The sequence below is a fragment of the Musca autumnalis genome, unplaced genomic scaffold (assembly GCF_047663935.1).
Source record: "Musca autumnalis isolate F117 unplaced genomic scaffold, ASM4766393v1 scaffold_2, whole genome shotgun sequence".
In the NCBI taxonomy this organism is placed as follows: domain Eukaryota; kingdom Metazoa; phylum Arthropoda; class Insecta; order Diptera; family Muscidae; genus Musca; species Musca autumnalis.
Window position 1 is genome coordinate 244,930,767 of NW_027411755.1, and position 15,504 is coordinate 244,946,270.

Below are 15,504 nucleotides of genomic sequence, written 5' to 3' on the forward strand. Positions count from 1 at the left end.
GGTATAAAAATCGGAGAAAAATTATAGATCTGCTTATAGAAGATCTGTATGATTTTTATACCCTCAGACTTTAACCTAAAGAGGGTATTTACACTTTGATACGACCAAAAATGTGCCTCATCGAAATAATGGTTTTAGACCCCAAGTATGTTTGTACGATATCCGTTTCAGACAATTTTGAGTAGATCTAGCAATGTCCGTCCGTCCGTCTGTCTGGCTGGCTGGTACGCACGATAACTCTCGAACGGATCAATCGATTCGGTTCAAATTGTGGGTATCGAAATATTTTGTCCAGATTCGATTTAAGTTCGAAGATGGGCCATATAGGTCCACTCCTTCAGGTACCTCCCCCACAAATGTTCAAAAATTGTCGCAAAACTTGTGCACACGATAACTCTTGTAGGAAATAACCGATTTGGTCCATACTTTGCACATCGTGTAATTTCTATCAAACTTAGATGAGGTTCCAATATGGACTCAATCGGTCCACTACTTCGGGTACCTCCCACACAAAATTTCGGAAAAGTTCAGTTTAGGATCTGGTTTCGAATCGCTTTGATTTTTGTATACGCAAGTTGTATTCGCTGTCTTCTATACGACCTGAAAGTTTCATTAGGGGCAAGTCCATACTTCCTGAGAAAATAGCCTGAAAGTTACAAAAAACCCTATAACACCGTGTGTAGAGGTTGGAGCGCAAGATAACTCTCGAACGGATCTGCCGATTCGGTCCAAAATTTGGCTTTCATAATATTTTGCCCAAACTTAGTTCAAGTTCAAAGATGGATTATATCGGTCCACTCCTTCCGGTACCTCCCTTACAAAAGTTCGAAAATGTTCGGAAAATTTGTGAGTACGATAACTCTTGAAGGAAGTAACCGATTTGGTCCATACTTTGCACATTATGAAATTTCTACCAGACTTAGATGAGGTTACAATATGGAGTCAATCGGTAAACTCTTTCGTGTACCTCCCACACAAAATTTCGGAAAAGTTCAGTTCAGGACCTGCTCTCCAATCGCCTTGGTTTTTGTTGTAACATCTTGTATTCACTGTCCCCTATGCGAAGGTACAAGTTTCCTCAGGGGCAAGTCCATACTTCCTCAAAAAATAGACTGAAAGTTGAAAAACAAACCCTATGACACCATGTTTATGGGTGGAAGCGCAAGATAATTCTCGAACGGATATGCCGATTCCGGCCAAAATTTGGCATTCGTAATATTGTTTCCAAACTTAGTTTAATAATATTTTGTGAAAACTTAGTTTAAGTTCGAAGATAAGCAATATCGGTCCACTTCTTCAGGTACCTACCCTACAAATGTTCAAAAATATCCAGAAAAATTGTGGGCACGATAACTCTTGATGGGAGTGACCCATTTGGTCCATACTTTACACATGCTCATAATATCTACCAGATATAGATCAGGTTCGAATATGGACTATATTTGTCCACTCCATCCCGTACCTCCCACACTAAATTTCGGATAAGTTCACTTTAAGACTTGCTCTCGAATCACTTTAATTTTTGTTGAAGCAACTTAAATTCGCTGCATCAATTACGATGGTAAAAGTTGTTTCAGGGGCAAGTTCATACTTCTTGAGAAAACAGCCCGAAGGGTGTAAAAACCCCCTATGGCACCCCCATGGTCTATGTCGGCCCATTCCTTTAAGTACCTTTCCGCAAAATTTTTGAACTTTAATCCTAATCAACATTTTTGTCGGTTCATACGACCATAATTTTGAAACCCCCTAAATACATAATTTTTTTTGTGAAAAAAGTGTTTCAATTTGCACAGGCTGAGGGTATATCTCTGTCGGCAAAGCCGACTGATACTTTTTTACTTGTTTGTTATAGTACGTTGTTGTTTTTTATTGGGGTGGGTTACTGAACCAACGTCCAATCAATTTTTTTTTTCGTTTCTATGGATGAATGCGCGTGTTAAAAGCAGTTCCCCAGGTGACAAAATGAGGAAGTCAGTGTCCACTTCAGCTAAAAGAGGGACTAAGATAAGTCCTGTGCCTGTGTCCTATACATGTTAAAGCAGTTCAGGACCGTTGCGTGGTATCTTACATCCTTTATGTCATCCAGAAATTAATGTACAGACTGTATAAAACTTAAAAATATTCATCCAGAATCTTGATCCATATTATTAAACGGGTTAATAATATCGTCTTATATTGGAAGTTTCTACTTCTTCATAAACTCAAATCTTGTTTGAAATATTTTGTGATTACCATGATCTTGATAATAATCAGAATGGAGTCTACATGCGGTTAAAAGTTAAAACAATCCAAGACCAAGTATTAAACTGTATCTTAACCAAAAATATTGATTTGTGAAAGGAACCGAAATATGCCATGGACAAATCCACATCCAGAAAATAGACACCACCTATCGAAAATATTTCCGAGAACAGGCCTTAAACTGAACTCCTCATAGAAGTCCAATACATTTTCTTGTAATATGTGAATAATTTTTCGTGTAGAAGATCAAGCAGTGATTTTGTAAAAGCGAAGAAAAAGATTAGAAGGCCAATAGGAATTATTCTTTTATTAGAATAGGTCTTCATTTCAAAGAAGCCAGGTTGGACATATCAGGTTTTATCATAGAAGGTTTATCATATAAGATCAATATAGCTTATATTATAGGCCGAAGAAAATAGTGAAAGTAAAGTAAAACAATCACATTAGAAATGTGGGATTAGGGATTTAAAAATTCCCCAAAAATAAACATAAAGTTATGTGTGTTTCATACCCCCCACTGTGCGATGTGACAACAAAGTACCATTGACCGCCAAAAGAGCAGAAGAGAGTACTCCGCTGGGCCGGTCGACTAGCGGCCAGCGACCAGTTGTTTGTGTACAAAACTTTGGCAGCAGAAATATAGTACGTTATTTATTTATGCTATTTGGGTGGATGAGTGAGAGTGGCGGAAAGGGGTAGTGGCTTCTATTTTTTCGGCACTTTTTTATTTGCCGATAAGTGCGTTCGTTATAAAAAACAAAATCAACTGAGAACTTTATGGTGATGGTGCTCTGAGGCGCGGTAAATACAAAATTTGTTTGCAAAACTTTTTTGTCGGTTTATTCGAAATTTAGTCATCGCCAAACTTACACATGGGATACTACACAGGGCAGGAGACATTTATCTGCTGCTGTTACCATTCGGATTTTGCACAAAGATCATTTGAAAAGACTTGAAGTTATTTTAATCTAGCACGCGTACGCAAATTAATTAGATCAACAATTGAATTAAATTAAAAGGCATAAGAAACTTATCAGATTTGAAAAGAAAATAAAATAGAAGCAAAGTGAAACATTGAATTGAAAGTGAACTTTATGTGACTTTGCCACTTGTGGCGTAAAACAAAACAGAAGCGCTAATTGTTTAGAGACTGACAACAGCAAACTAGAAAATAAAATCAAACAATAAAACCAAAATGTTGGGTGCGTACGTAATCAAGTGAAAAGTTTTCCCCCTTCCCCCTCTCTTTGTTGGGGAGTTGTGTGGTGCGGGTGTTTGTGGTCTATTTCTCAATGAAATCCCCAACGCCCAGCACACACGCACACTCACACATTCCACAAACAATTCAATTAACAAAATCTTGACCTACGTTCTTCTAGAATTGATAACATCAAATTCGGCACAAGATTCTCTGAGGCGGCGACTTGAGGAAATATTGAAATTGATGATGTTGGTATGGGCCCGTGAAGGTCATGTCTTGTCAAAATTAACAAACGGCGAATATGGTATCTAAACAATATTTTTCATATTTTTCCCCATTTTAATAAGCTGGCAATAAAAATAACAAATAAAAAAATAACAGTGGGAAGTGGCTATAATGACCAGAAAAACAACAAAAAATATTTTATTTCAAAACATAGAATTTTGAGAACAATGCTTTATGTATCAAAAAAATAATAATTATACGTTTTTTTTTGCTGTTCATTTTATCCGTGCTCCACTGTAAATTTATGACATTTCATATCATCTCCCCCATAATTTATTTTTACCCCCCTTTTCTAGGTGTTGATAAAACTGTGGTGGTGAAAAGTGATTCTGGAGAGTTTGGTTTTCGCATTCACGGTTCGAAACCCGTAGTTGTTGCCGCCATAGAACCTGATACACCGGCGGAAAGTTCTGGTCTGGAGGTTGGCGATATCATCATATCAGTTAATGGTGTTAAAGTTTTGGATAAACATCATACCGAAGTGGTAAAAATTGCCCATGATGGTTGTGAAAAACTTGAACTGGAAGTGGCCCGTACATTGGGTGTCCTCATGAATGAACAACAAGAGCCACCCATTCAGGTCATCTACAGCGGTTATCTGTGGCGTCAAAGCGGCCAAGCCAAAGGTTCTCCGAATGCCAAGAAATGGGTTCAACGTTGGTTTGTTTTGCGTTCGGATAATTGTTTATACTACTACAAGACTGAAGAGGTAGGTCCCAATAGATACCCAATTTAAGACTTCAAGAACAAAAGTATCCGAACATTAATATTTAGATAAAACACTAACATCCTAATACTGAAATACAATCCTTTAAATTGCATCTTCTCCTTTATTTCTAGGATACACAACCCGTTGGTGCAATGATTATGGCCAAACACACCGTGGAACCATGCCCCGCCAAGGTCGGTAGACCTCATGCATTTAAAATAGATTCGGGTGAAGGTATACCAATGTATGTGGCCGGTGATAATGAAGAGATTACAAATCGTTGGCTGAATATTTTGAAAAAGGCAGTGGCCCAGGAGAATGCATGGTTGGACAAGAGGTAAGAATCGGCAGATATAATCTAACAAAAATAATAATAATAAAATTTCAATTACAGCGCCCGTAATCTTTACAAGCAACCCAGTAATATACAACGTCCCGATTGCTTTGGTTACTTGATGAAGCTGGGCTCCAAATGGTGTGGTTGGTCGAAACGTTATTGTGTCCTGAAAGATGCATGTTTGTATTTCTTTCAGGACGGTATATCGAAATCTGCTTTGGGTAAATATCAGTTCTCGATATTAAAACTATTTTTAAATCATTCAAATCTATTTTTTGGTTTACTTGCAGGTATGGTTTGTCTCCATGGCTATAAAGTATCATCAATGTCTGCTGCAGCATCGGGCAAAAAATATTCCTTTGAAATTATACCACCTGAACCGAAATTGAGACATTACTATTTTTATACAGAATCTGAAATGGAGAAAAAGAGGTGAGAATTTATGTATTTTATAATTCATATTTTATATGTTTTATTTTATATTTTACATTTTGTATTTTATATTTCATATATTTTATGTGCGCATATGGTCTCTATTACCCGGCGCCTGTAATCTATATTTTATAAATTAATTTGTAAAATATATTGTAAATAATTATCTAGACTTATAAAAGAGTTCAGTAATGATGACTGGCTGATAACCAACGCCCAGGATAAACGGCTAAAGCTATAATATTGAAATTTTGGGGGAGGGTTACTCTTGGTCCAAAGGGATCAGATAAGGCTGGGTTTTCGGAAATTCGAACTAGAACGGTACGAAAAGTACTAAAAGGTACTAAATATCGTTCAATTTGAATTTGGCGAACCGGTAGAGCTAGAATTCTGAAATTTGGAATGAGAGTCACTGATAGAATGAAGGATAGATGTACTAAACGGGTTTTAGAAACTCGAACTTATAGTTTACGAAAGTATTCAAATGTACTAAATTTAGTACCATTTGGTATTATGTGAACGGATAGAGCTAAAAGATTGAAATTTATAATGAAACCCAAGGTTTAGAAGTAGGGTTGATATAAGGAGGTGGCTTTGGAAATGTGTACTCATGTGTACAAAAACTACTAAATGGTATTAGACTTGGTACAGTTAGGATTTGGTTGAATAGATGAAGCTGGATACCAGAGATTTGGAATTAGGGTTACTATTGAAGTGTAGGATTGAGATATTGGGGTGGCATTTTAAATTCGTACTTAAGTGTACGAAAAGTACTAAATGGTTCTAAATTTGGTACTGTTGGGATTTAGATGATTGGATAGAGCTGGAAACCTGAAATTTGGAATTAAGATTACTTTTGGAGTGTACGATTGAGGCAGTTTTGGAAATTCGTGCTTATTGATACGAAAAGTACTAAATGGTAGAGTTGCGTCGTTCATGAACGAACCGGCTCAAAGGAACGATTCCGTGAAAAGAACGAACGGATCCGTATCCAGCTCATTCTTTTATATCGTTCATTTAGATCCCCGATGGACGAGTCATTGCTGCTTACAAAATTAGCAGCATTGGTTTTGCAGTCAAACTCTAAACAAACGCTGCGTTAGCGCAAGCAGCACAAATTTCCACACAAAACAATGATTCAGAGAGCTACTCTCGCTCAGTAACTCACCTCATTCAGTAGCACATCTCGGTCATATCTTTCTTTTGCATCATTCGTTCATCTGGTTCTTTCATATCAAAACCACCACCACAACGTTCAGAAACAAAACCACCCCCATTAGCACACAAACAAGCAAGTAACACAACAGTTGTGTCATTCGTGACCGAACATTATCAAAAGAACGATTCGGTGAAAAGAACAACGGAGTCATATGCAGCAGAGAACGAACGACTTCAAAAGAAAATAATACATTCAAATGTATTGTTGAGCGAAAAAGAGCCAACGAACGAAGTAAACGACCCGGATCTTTTTGGTGAACGGAATGAAAAAGATCGATCCGCTCAATGAACGAGATTGCCCAACACTACTAAATGGTTCTAAATTTGGCACATTTTGGATTCGAGTGAACGAGTAGAGCTAGAATCCTAAAATTTGGAATAAAGATTACTGTTGGAGTGTAGGATTGAGGTAGTTTTGGAAATTCGTACCTATGGGTGCGGAAAGTACTAAATCTTACTAAATTGGGAACAATTTAGATATCGGTGATCGGATAGAGCTGGAAGTGTAGGATTGACAAATGGGGTGGTTTTGGAAATTCGTACTTATGTGTACGAAAAGTACTAAATGGTACTAAATATAGTATACTTGGGATTTGGGTAATTGGATAGAACTGGAAACCAGAATTTCGGAATTAGGGTTACTGTTGGAGTGTGGGATTGAGAAAATTGTGAAAATTCGTACTTTAGGATACGAAAGTACTAAATGGTACTAAATTTTGTACAATTTGGATTTGGGAGACCGAATAGAGCTGGAAATTTGGAATTAAAATTACTTTTGGAGTGTATGATTGAGGTAGTTTTGGAAATTCGTACTTATGGGTACGGAAAGCACAAAATTGTACTAAATTTGCTACCTTTTGGATTTGGATGAACGAGTAGAGCTAGAATCCTAAAATTTGGAATTAAGACAAGTAAAAAAGTATCAGTCGGCTTTGCCGACAGAGATATACCCTCAGCCTGTGAATATTGAAACAATTTTTTTTTTTCCAGAAAACGGTGGTAGTTTTAAAAATATTGGGCGTATGAACCGACAAAAATGTTAATTAGGATTAAAGATTAAAAGTTTTGCGGACGAGATAATTAAAGGAATGGATTGACCATTAAGGAAGTGTGTCTCCAGCCACAACATATGGTGCCATAGGGGGTTTTTACACTCTTCGGGCTGTTTGCTCAAGAAGTATGGACTTGCCCCTGAAAAAACTTTTACTGTCGTAATTGAAGCAGCGAATGCAAATTGCTTTAACAAAAATCAAACAAAATTTTGTGTAGGAGGTACAGGATGGAGTGGACAAATATAGTCTATATTAGAACCTGATCTATATCTGGTAGATATATTAGGATGTGTTAAGTATAGATCAATTCGGCAACTCCCTTCAAGTGTTACCGAACGTACAATTTTTCCGAACATTTTTGAACTTTGGTGGGGGAGATACCTGAAGAAGTGGACCGATATGGCTTATCTTCAAACTTAAACTATGTTTGGACAAAATATTACTAAGGCCAAATTTTGGACCGAATCGGCAGATCCGTTCGAGAGTTATCTTGCGCTCCAACCACCTCACACAGTATCATAGGGGTCTTTTGCAACTTTCAGGCTATTTTCTCAGGAAGTATGGACTTGCCCCTGATGAAACTTGTACCGTCGTATGGAGGGCAGTGAATACAAATTGCCAAAACAAAAACCAAAGCGATTCGAGAGATGGCCCTAAACTGAACTTATCCGAAATTTTGTGCGGGAGTGGACCGATTGAGTCCATATTGAAACCTTATCTAAGTCTGTTACAAATTCACGATGGGCAAAGTATGGACCAAATCGGTTACTCCCTTCAAGAGTTATCGTGCGCACAAATTTTCCGAGCATTTCCGAACTTTTGTGGGGGAGGTACCGGAAGGAGTGGACCGATATAACTCATCTTCGAACTTTAACTAAGTTTGGACAAAATATTACGAAAGCGAAATTTTGGACCGAATCGGTCGATCCGTTCGAGAGTTATCGTGCGCTCCTGCCAGACAGGCAGACGGACGGACATGGCTAAATCAACTCCAAATAGTCTGAAACACATTTCGTCCAAACATACTTAGGGTCTAAAACCGATATTTCGAGTAGGCACATTTTGCGCGTATGAAAGTGATATGGTAATATTCAAAAAAGTTTTACAACTGTTGAAGTTGAGGTTCACCATTTAATAAGTCGCGAACTGTTAATATATTTTCTAAAATATGAATATATTTATATTAATTGAAGTGTTTTAGCCACGATCTTATTATATGGACCATAACAAATAATTTTCGTGGAAGCTGCGTTGGTGGTAATATAAAAAAAATGGGAAAATGAGTTGAAGTAAACAAGTTTTTTTGTGTTCTTTCTTGATTTCTGGCCAAAGCACGCAAAATTCGAACCTGTGCTCAAAGAAAGAACTAAATAATACTCTTTGGGTAACATAGTTCTGGTGTATCACTTTTCGATATATATACTGCATCCCCTAAAATCGATGCTGACATTTTGAAGTTTTGATTTCGGTGTTTTTCGAATTTTTCTTATAATTAGAGGGTGCAACTAGATAATAATTCAAACTAGTTAATAGGATTGTAGAACTCGCGATTCCACGTCGTTCGATGTATATCTCATGAGTGTGCTCCGTACAGCTTCCTAGTAATAGGAGTCCAAAGGCGAAAATTTGGTGCGTAAATTTTCTGAAAAAACCTATTTTTTGGCTTTGAAATTTACAACTGTCGTACAGGTACCCCTGAACCCCGCGTGATTTTAGTTTTTTTACGTGCCGGATCTAATAAGCTCTTCCGCGTTCAAATCCATCCACTAAAACGCCGGATATAGATACCTTGAAAGTAGGAAAATCTGCAAAAATATATTTTGACAATTCCGCGAATTGAACCGTGATTTTCTTTGATTATTTTTACATATATATAATCCTTTATAAGCGATTATAATATTTGCCAAAAAGGTGTGTCACAAAATACAAAGATTCAGGAGTAATATCCCTATTTATCCCAAAATAGAATGCGGTGGCACATCCGCAGTTCTTGACGAATCTGTCTAAAATAATTTATATTGTCGTATTTTTAATAGGCGGCCATTGAAATCGGATGCACCTTATAATCATATGCACATCGCGTAATTTTTGCCCACTTGAAGGTTTTTTGAATAGTAAGATCCAACTGATGGCACATTTTGGCCGCTGGGAAAATCCATGCATATTGATAGCCTTGTACTCCCTGTATCGGAAAAACACATGCACATCAACTGAGTTAAACGGATTCGCGAATTACACGCTATTTAACTGTTGTGTTTTTTCTTTGGTTGTGATTTCAATATTACTCTCTACTTCTTATTTCTATTGCTTATCTCAGAAAGCAAATATACTTTCACGATGACTAATTACATTTCTTGTAGAAGTTTAAGCAAAATACTTCAGGATTTGGATCGAAATTTAGCGAAATAATAGAATAACTCACAATATTTATTTTTCAAATTTTTCGTATTTTACTAAAAATCCATTTTTGAAAAAATTTCCAACAATAAGTTTCCGTTCTTTGTTGTTGCTTGTAATATGCAAGTTATAAACGCGATCTTTATAATTTTGGTCTCACATTTTTCTACGCGTTGTCTAGATTCTATACGTATTTTCAAATAATTTTTTTTAGAGATTTTTTGGACTCTGATTTAGAATAAATAAAATGTATTCCAAGATTTCTTCAATATTTTTTGATTTTCCGCGAAAATAAAAATAAATTTAGCAACTATTTTAGCATCTACGGATAGATATCAAATGCTGCTAACGATTCACATATACATACATATTCTTATTACAACACAATAGGAATTTTTAAATATTTTTTCTTTACAAGAGAGTAAAACTTCAATTTTGTGAACGCGAACATATTTGAAACCACGATTTTTTTCGTAACCCATGTACCAAAAATGGCAGATGTGCTCGCCAAAAAGGTTTTTAATTTTTTTCTATGTAATTGTAAAGGTCTCCCTTGTCCCATCTGGGATGTTTGTGGAACAATTATTATAATTGTAAAGGAAATTTGAAATGTACCATATAAGTTAAAGCGGTTTATTTAAACTCTATTTTTAAGGAGTCTAATGATTTATTTCATAAACCCGATAACTTTCCTCAATGGGAAACCTTCTATGTGAATGCAGATAAAGCAAAATCCGCCCATTTTCTTGGGAGTTTCAAGAAAAATAATAGAAGTACTCCTATAGAATTTTCCAATATTTTCAACTCTAGAATGCATGTAAAAAACTATTATTCCAAACCAAAATTTGTTTTTTGTAACACAAATATGTTCTTTTTTTTTTGGCTATAAGTCCCAATTTACATTGGGCGAGTTTACTTGCGGCAATTGTCATTTTGTAGGAGAGAGAGGTGAGGCATATGGTAACCCTTTGCCTCTCAGCACCCTCTCTCACCAACAAACTGACAATTGCCGCAAGTAAACTCGCCTAATGTAAATTGGGACTAATGTCCTAATTATGATTAATGTTTGGTCTCGCTTGATTCCCCGTGGAGTCTTTATTTAAAACTGTTATTTTTTTGTAATTTTTGACGGGTAAATGGACCTATATTTTCAAAAATTCGGATTACATTTAAGATTTTGTTAATTTTTTGTAAATTCCGTGAATGCTGTGTATATATATATATATTTTTTTTTTTTTTTTTGTATTATATATTTTATATTTTTTTAGATTTTATTTTTTATTCCTTTGTTTAAAAATTGTTCTACAAATTTTTTTGTAATTGTTCATACTTCTTCTTTTCAGATGGATATCAGCTCTGGAGTACTCCATAGATCGTTGGATTAAATCTGGGTAACTAAGGTTGAAAACCATTAACAATAAATCCATGCACAGCACAAAACGGAAACGACGTAGTTTTAGTTATTTCATGGAATAAATCTCACACACACACTCACCGTTTTTAAATACAAATTCACATCAAAACTTTGCATCACATCACTCCTCAACACATACAGTCATACATTTGATGTAAATAGACGATAATTAGCAGTGTAATACGCCCCTTTCCCTCCATTCCCCCTCTAGTTACATCTCAGAGCACTTAGGGAAAACGTAAATAAAAAAATGCAGCACCAAAAAGATCCAAATGTTGCTCCATATTCGAAAAAAATAATCCACAACATCATCATTCATGTTCACATCACCAAAATATCATCTAGACGCCAGCCAAAAAAAAAAAAAGAGAACAAGAATTAAAAAGACTACGGGTAAAGAACTCCTCAGGCAGTGTAACGTAAATAAATAAATTATGACTCCAACATAGCCAGCAGGTTGCTTCTAATGCTTTCGGATAAAAAGTTGAGGAAAATGTTTTAAATTTATCGCTATGACCAGAAGAAGAACAGCTCTTTTACAAAATAATTTAAGATGAAACAACCTGCGTTAGTGCCAAAAATTTCAGAGTGTGATTCTCAAAATAAAAAGTTCGAAAGTTTCACTTCGTTTTTAATGAACAAAATCATTTTTTGTTATTGGTTTTCACAATACGCATAACTATGAGGAGTCATCTGAAGTTTGCCATCTTCCTAACGCTCACATATTAAACCAAAAACAACAAATTCATTTATTGCAATAGAAAACCACAAAATATTGTTGAATGTAAAAAACTGAGACACAAACTTAGGAAACAATAAAAAATATGCCAAATAATTTTACGAAAAAAATGAGGTTAGATAAAAAATTTGCCACAAAAAAATCTTGAAATTAAAGGAAAAATGTTTTAAAAAAATTAATTAATTCGTGAAATAAATGACAAATGTAGAAACAATACTGAATGAAACAAAAATTATATGATTTAATAACAAAAAAAAAACAATACTTATGATCACATTTTAATGAAGAAAAAAAGATATGAAAATTGATGAGTAGCTAAAGAAATCAAGAGACAAATTATTATTTACAACTTGAAGACAAACTATAAACATTTACAACAACAACAAAGTAATAACAAATGTGTGTTTTTGTTGAAAACTAGAACTAGTGACAAAGCTGGATGCCCCAAACGGTGATGTTGCAACAAATAAAATGAAAAAAGCCCCCAAACTACATTTACTTTAGTTTAGTCAGTCGTCTAAATACAACAACAAAAATTCAAGGATCGAGGAATTAGTTATAGTTTAAAAATTTATCAAAACAAAACACAACAACAACACAAAGATGATATATTATATTTAACGTAGACTTGTTTTATTGTATTTATTTAATTTTTGTATGAATGTTTGTTAAATTTATTCTGTTACAACAACAAAAACAAACAAACAAAATAAACATTTTATTATTTGTTTTTTATGATGGATGTGGAGTTTGTTTTTTTTATCTGTGGGGGAAATATTCTATAAAAATCTACGTTTAACGGTCTGTTGATATCTCAAAAAATATTCTTTAAAAATCAACTTTTAATGGTTTGTTGATAGCTCAAACATATTCTTTAAAAATGCGCGATGTCAGATCAAAAAAAAATTCTTTAAAAAATCCACGTTTAATGGTCTGATGTCAGATCAAAATATATTCTTTAAAAATCCACGTTTAATGGTCTGATGTCCGATCAAAATATATTCTTTAAAAATCCACGTTTAATGGTCTGATGTCAGATCAAAAAATATTCTTTAAAAATCTACGTTTAATGGTCTGATGTCAGATCAAAAAATATTCTTTAAAAATCCACGTTTAATGGTCTGATGCCAGCTCAAAAAAATATTCTTTAAAAATCCACGTTTAATGGTCTGATGTCAGATCAAAAAATATTCTTTAAAAATCCACGTTTAATGGTCTGATGTCAGCTCAAAAAATATTCTTTAAAAATCCACGTTTAATGGTCTGATGTCAGATCAAAAAATATTCTTTAAAAATCCACGTTTAATGGTCTGATGTCACCTCAAAAAAATATTCTTTAAAAATCCACTTTTAATGGTCTGATGTCAGCTCAAAAAAAATATTCTTTAAAAATTCACGTTTAATGGTCTGATGTCAGCTCAAAAAATATTCTTTAAAAATCCACGTTTAATGGTCTGATGTCAGCTCAAAAAATATTCTTTAAAAATCCACGTTTAATGGTCTGATGTCACCTCAAAAAAATATTCTTTAAAAATCCACTTTTAATGGTCTGATGTCAGCTCAAAAAAAATATTCTTTAAAAATTCACGTTTAATGGTCTGATGTCAGCTCAAAAAAAATATTCTTTAAAAATCCACTTTTAATGGTCTGATGTCAGCTCAAAAAAATATTCTTTAAAAATTCACGTTTAATGGTCTGATGTCAGCTCAAAAAAATATTCTTTAAAAATCCACTTTAATGGTCTGATGTCAGCTCAAAAAAATATTCTTTAAAAATCCACGTTTAATGGTCTGATGTCAGATCAAAAAATATTCTTTAAAAATCCACGTTTAATGGTCTGATGTCAGCTCAAAAAAAATATTCTTTAAAAATACACTTTTAATGGTCTGATGTCAGCTCATAAAAAAATTTCTTTAAAAATTCACGTTTAATGGTCTGATGTCAGCTCAAAAAAATATTCTTTAAAAATCCACGTTTAATGGTCTGATGTCAGCTCAAAAAAAATATTCTTTAAAAATCCACTTTTAATGGTCTGATGTCAGCTCAAAAAAAATATTTTTTAAAAATTCACGATTAATGGTCTGATGTCAGCTCAAAAAAATATTCTTTAAAAATCCACGTTTAATGGTCTGATGTCAGATCAAAAAATATTCTTTAAAAATCCACGTTTAATGGTCTTTTGATAACTCAAAAAATATTCTTTAAAAATCCACGTTTAATGGTCTTTTGATAACTCAAAAAATATTCTTTAAAAATCCACGTTTAATGGTCTTTTGATAACTCAAAAAATATTCTTTAAAAATCCACGTTTAATGGTCTTTTGATAACTCAAAAAATATTCTTTAAAAATCCACGTTTAATGGTCTTTTGATAACTCAAAAAATATTCTTTAAAAATCCACGTTTAATGGTCTTTTGATAACTCAAAAAATATTCTTTAAAAATCCACGTTTAATGGTCTTTTGATAACTCAAAAAATATTCTTTAAAAATCCACGTTTAATGGTCTTTTGATAACTCAAAAAATATTCTTTAAAAATCCACGTTTAATGGTCTTTTGATAACTCAAAAAATATTCTTTAAAAATCCACGTTTAATGGTCCTTTGATAACTCAAAAAATATTCTTTAAAAATCCACGTTTAATGGTCTTTTGATAACTCAAAAAATATTCTTTAAAAATCCACGTTTAATGGTCTGATGTCACCTCAAAAAAATATTCTTTAAAAATCCACTTTTAATGGTCTGATGTCAGCTCAAAAAAAATATTCTTTAAAAATTCACGTTTAATGGTCTGATGTCAGCTCAAAAAATATTCTTTAAAAATCCACGTTTAATGGTCTGATGTCAGCTCAAAAAATATTCTTTAAAAATCCACGTTTAATGGTCTGATGTCACCTCAAAAAAATATTCTTTAAAAATCCACTTTTAATGGTCTGATGTCAGCTCAAAAAAAATATTCTTTAAAAATTCACGTTTAATGGTCTGATGTCAGCTCAAAAAAAATATTCTTTAAAAATCCACTTTTAATGGTCTGATGTCAGCTCAAAAAAATATTCTTTAAAAATTCACGTTTAATGGTCTGATGTGAGATCAAAAAATATTCTTTAAAAATCCACGTTTAATGGTCTGATGTGAGATCAAAAAATATTCTTTAAAAATCCACGTTTAATGGTCTGATGTGAGATCAAAAAATATTCTTTAAAAATCCACGTTTAATGGTCTGATGTGAGATCAAAAAATATTCTTTAAAAATCCACGTTTAATGGTCTGATGCCAGCTCAAAAAATATTCTTTAAAAATCCACGTTTAATGGTCTGATGTCAGATCAAAAAATATTCTTTAAAAAATCCTCGTTTAATGGTCTTTTGATAACTCAAAAAATATTCTTTAAAAATCCACGTTTAATGGTCTTTTGATAACTCAAAAAATATTCATTAAAAATCCACGTTTAATGGTATTTTGATATCTCAAAAAATGTTG

The 15,504-nt window shown here is 33.7% G+C and overlaps 1 protein-coding gene across 1 annotated transcript in view; it reads left to right on the forward strand.

Moving 5' to 3' along the window:
- Positions 1-12,200, forward strand: part of LOC141392558 (uncharacterized) — a 72,987-nt gene extending 60,787 nt beyond the window's left edge. The window contains exons 11-17 of the mRNA XM_073965493.1: positions 3,410-3,443; positions 3,621-3,746; positions 4,024-4,436; positions 4,568-4,773; positions 4,831-4,994; positions 5,064-5,205; positions 11,216-12,200. Coding sequence (XP_073821594.1) covers positions 3,410-3,443; positions 3,621-3,746; positions 4,024-4,436; positions 4,568-4,773; positions 4,831-4,994; positions 5,064-5,205; positions 11,216-11,267 — 1,137 coding nt within the window. The 3' untranslated portion in view covers positions 11,268-12,200. The remainder of the gene's footprint in view (positions 1-3,409; positions 3,444-3,620; positions 3,747-4,023; positions 4,437-4,567; positions 4,774-4,830; positions 4,995-5,063; positions 5,206-11,215) is intronic.
- Positions 12,201-15,504: the final 3,304 nt, after the last annotated feature.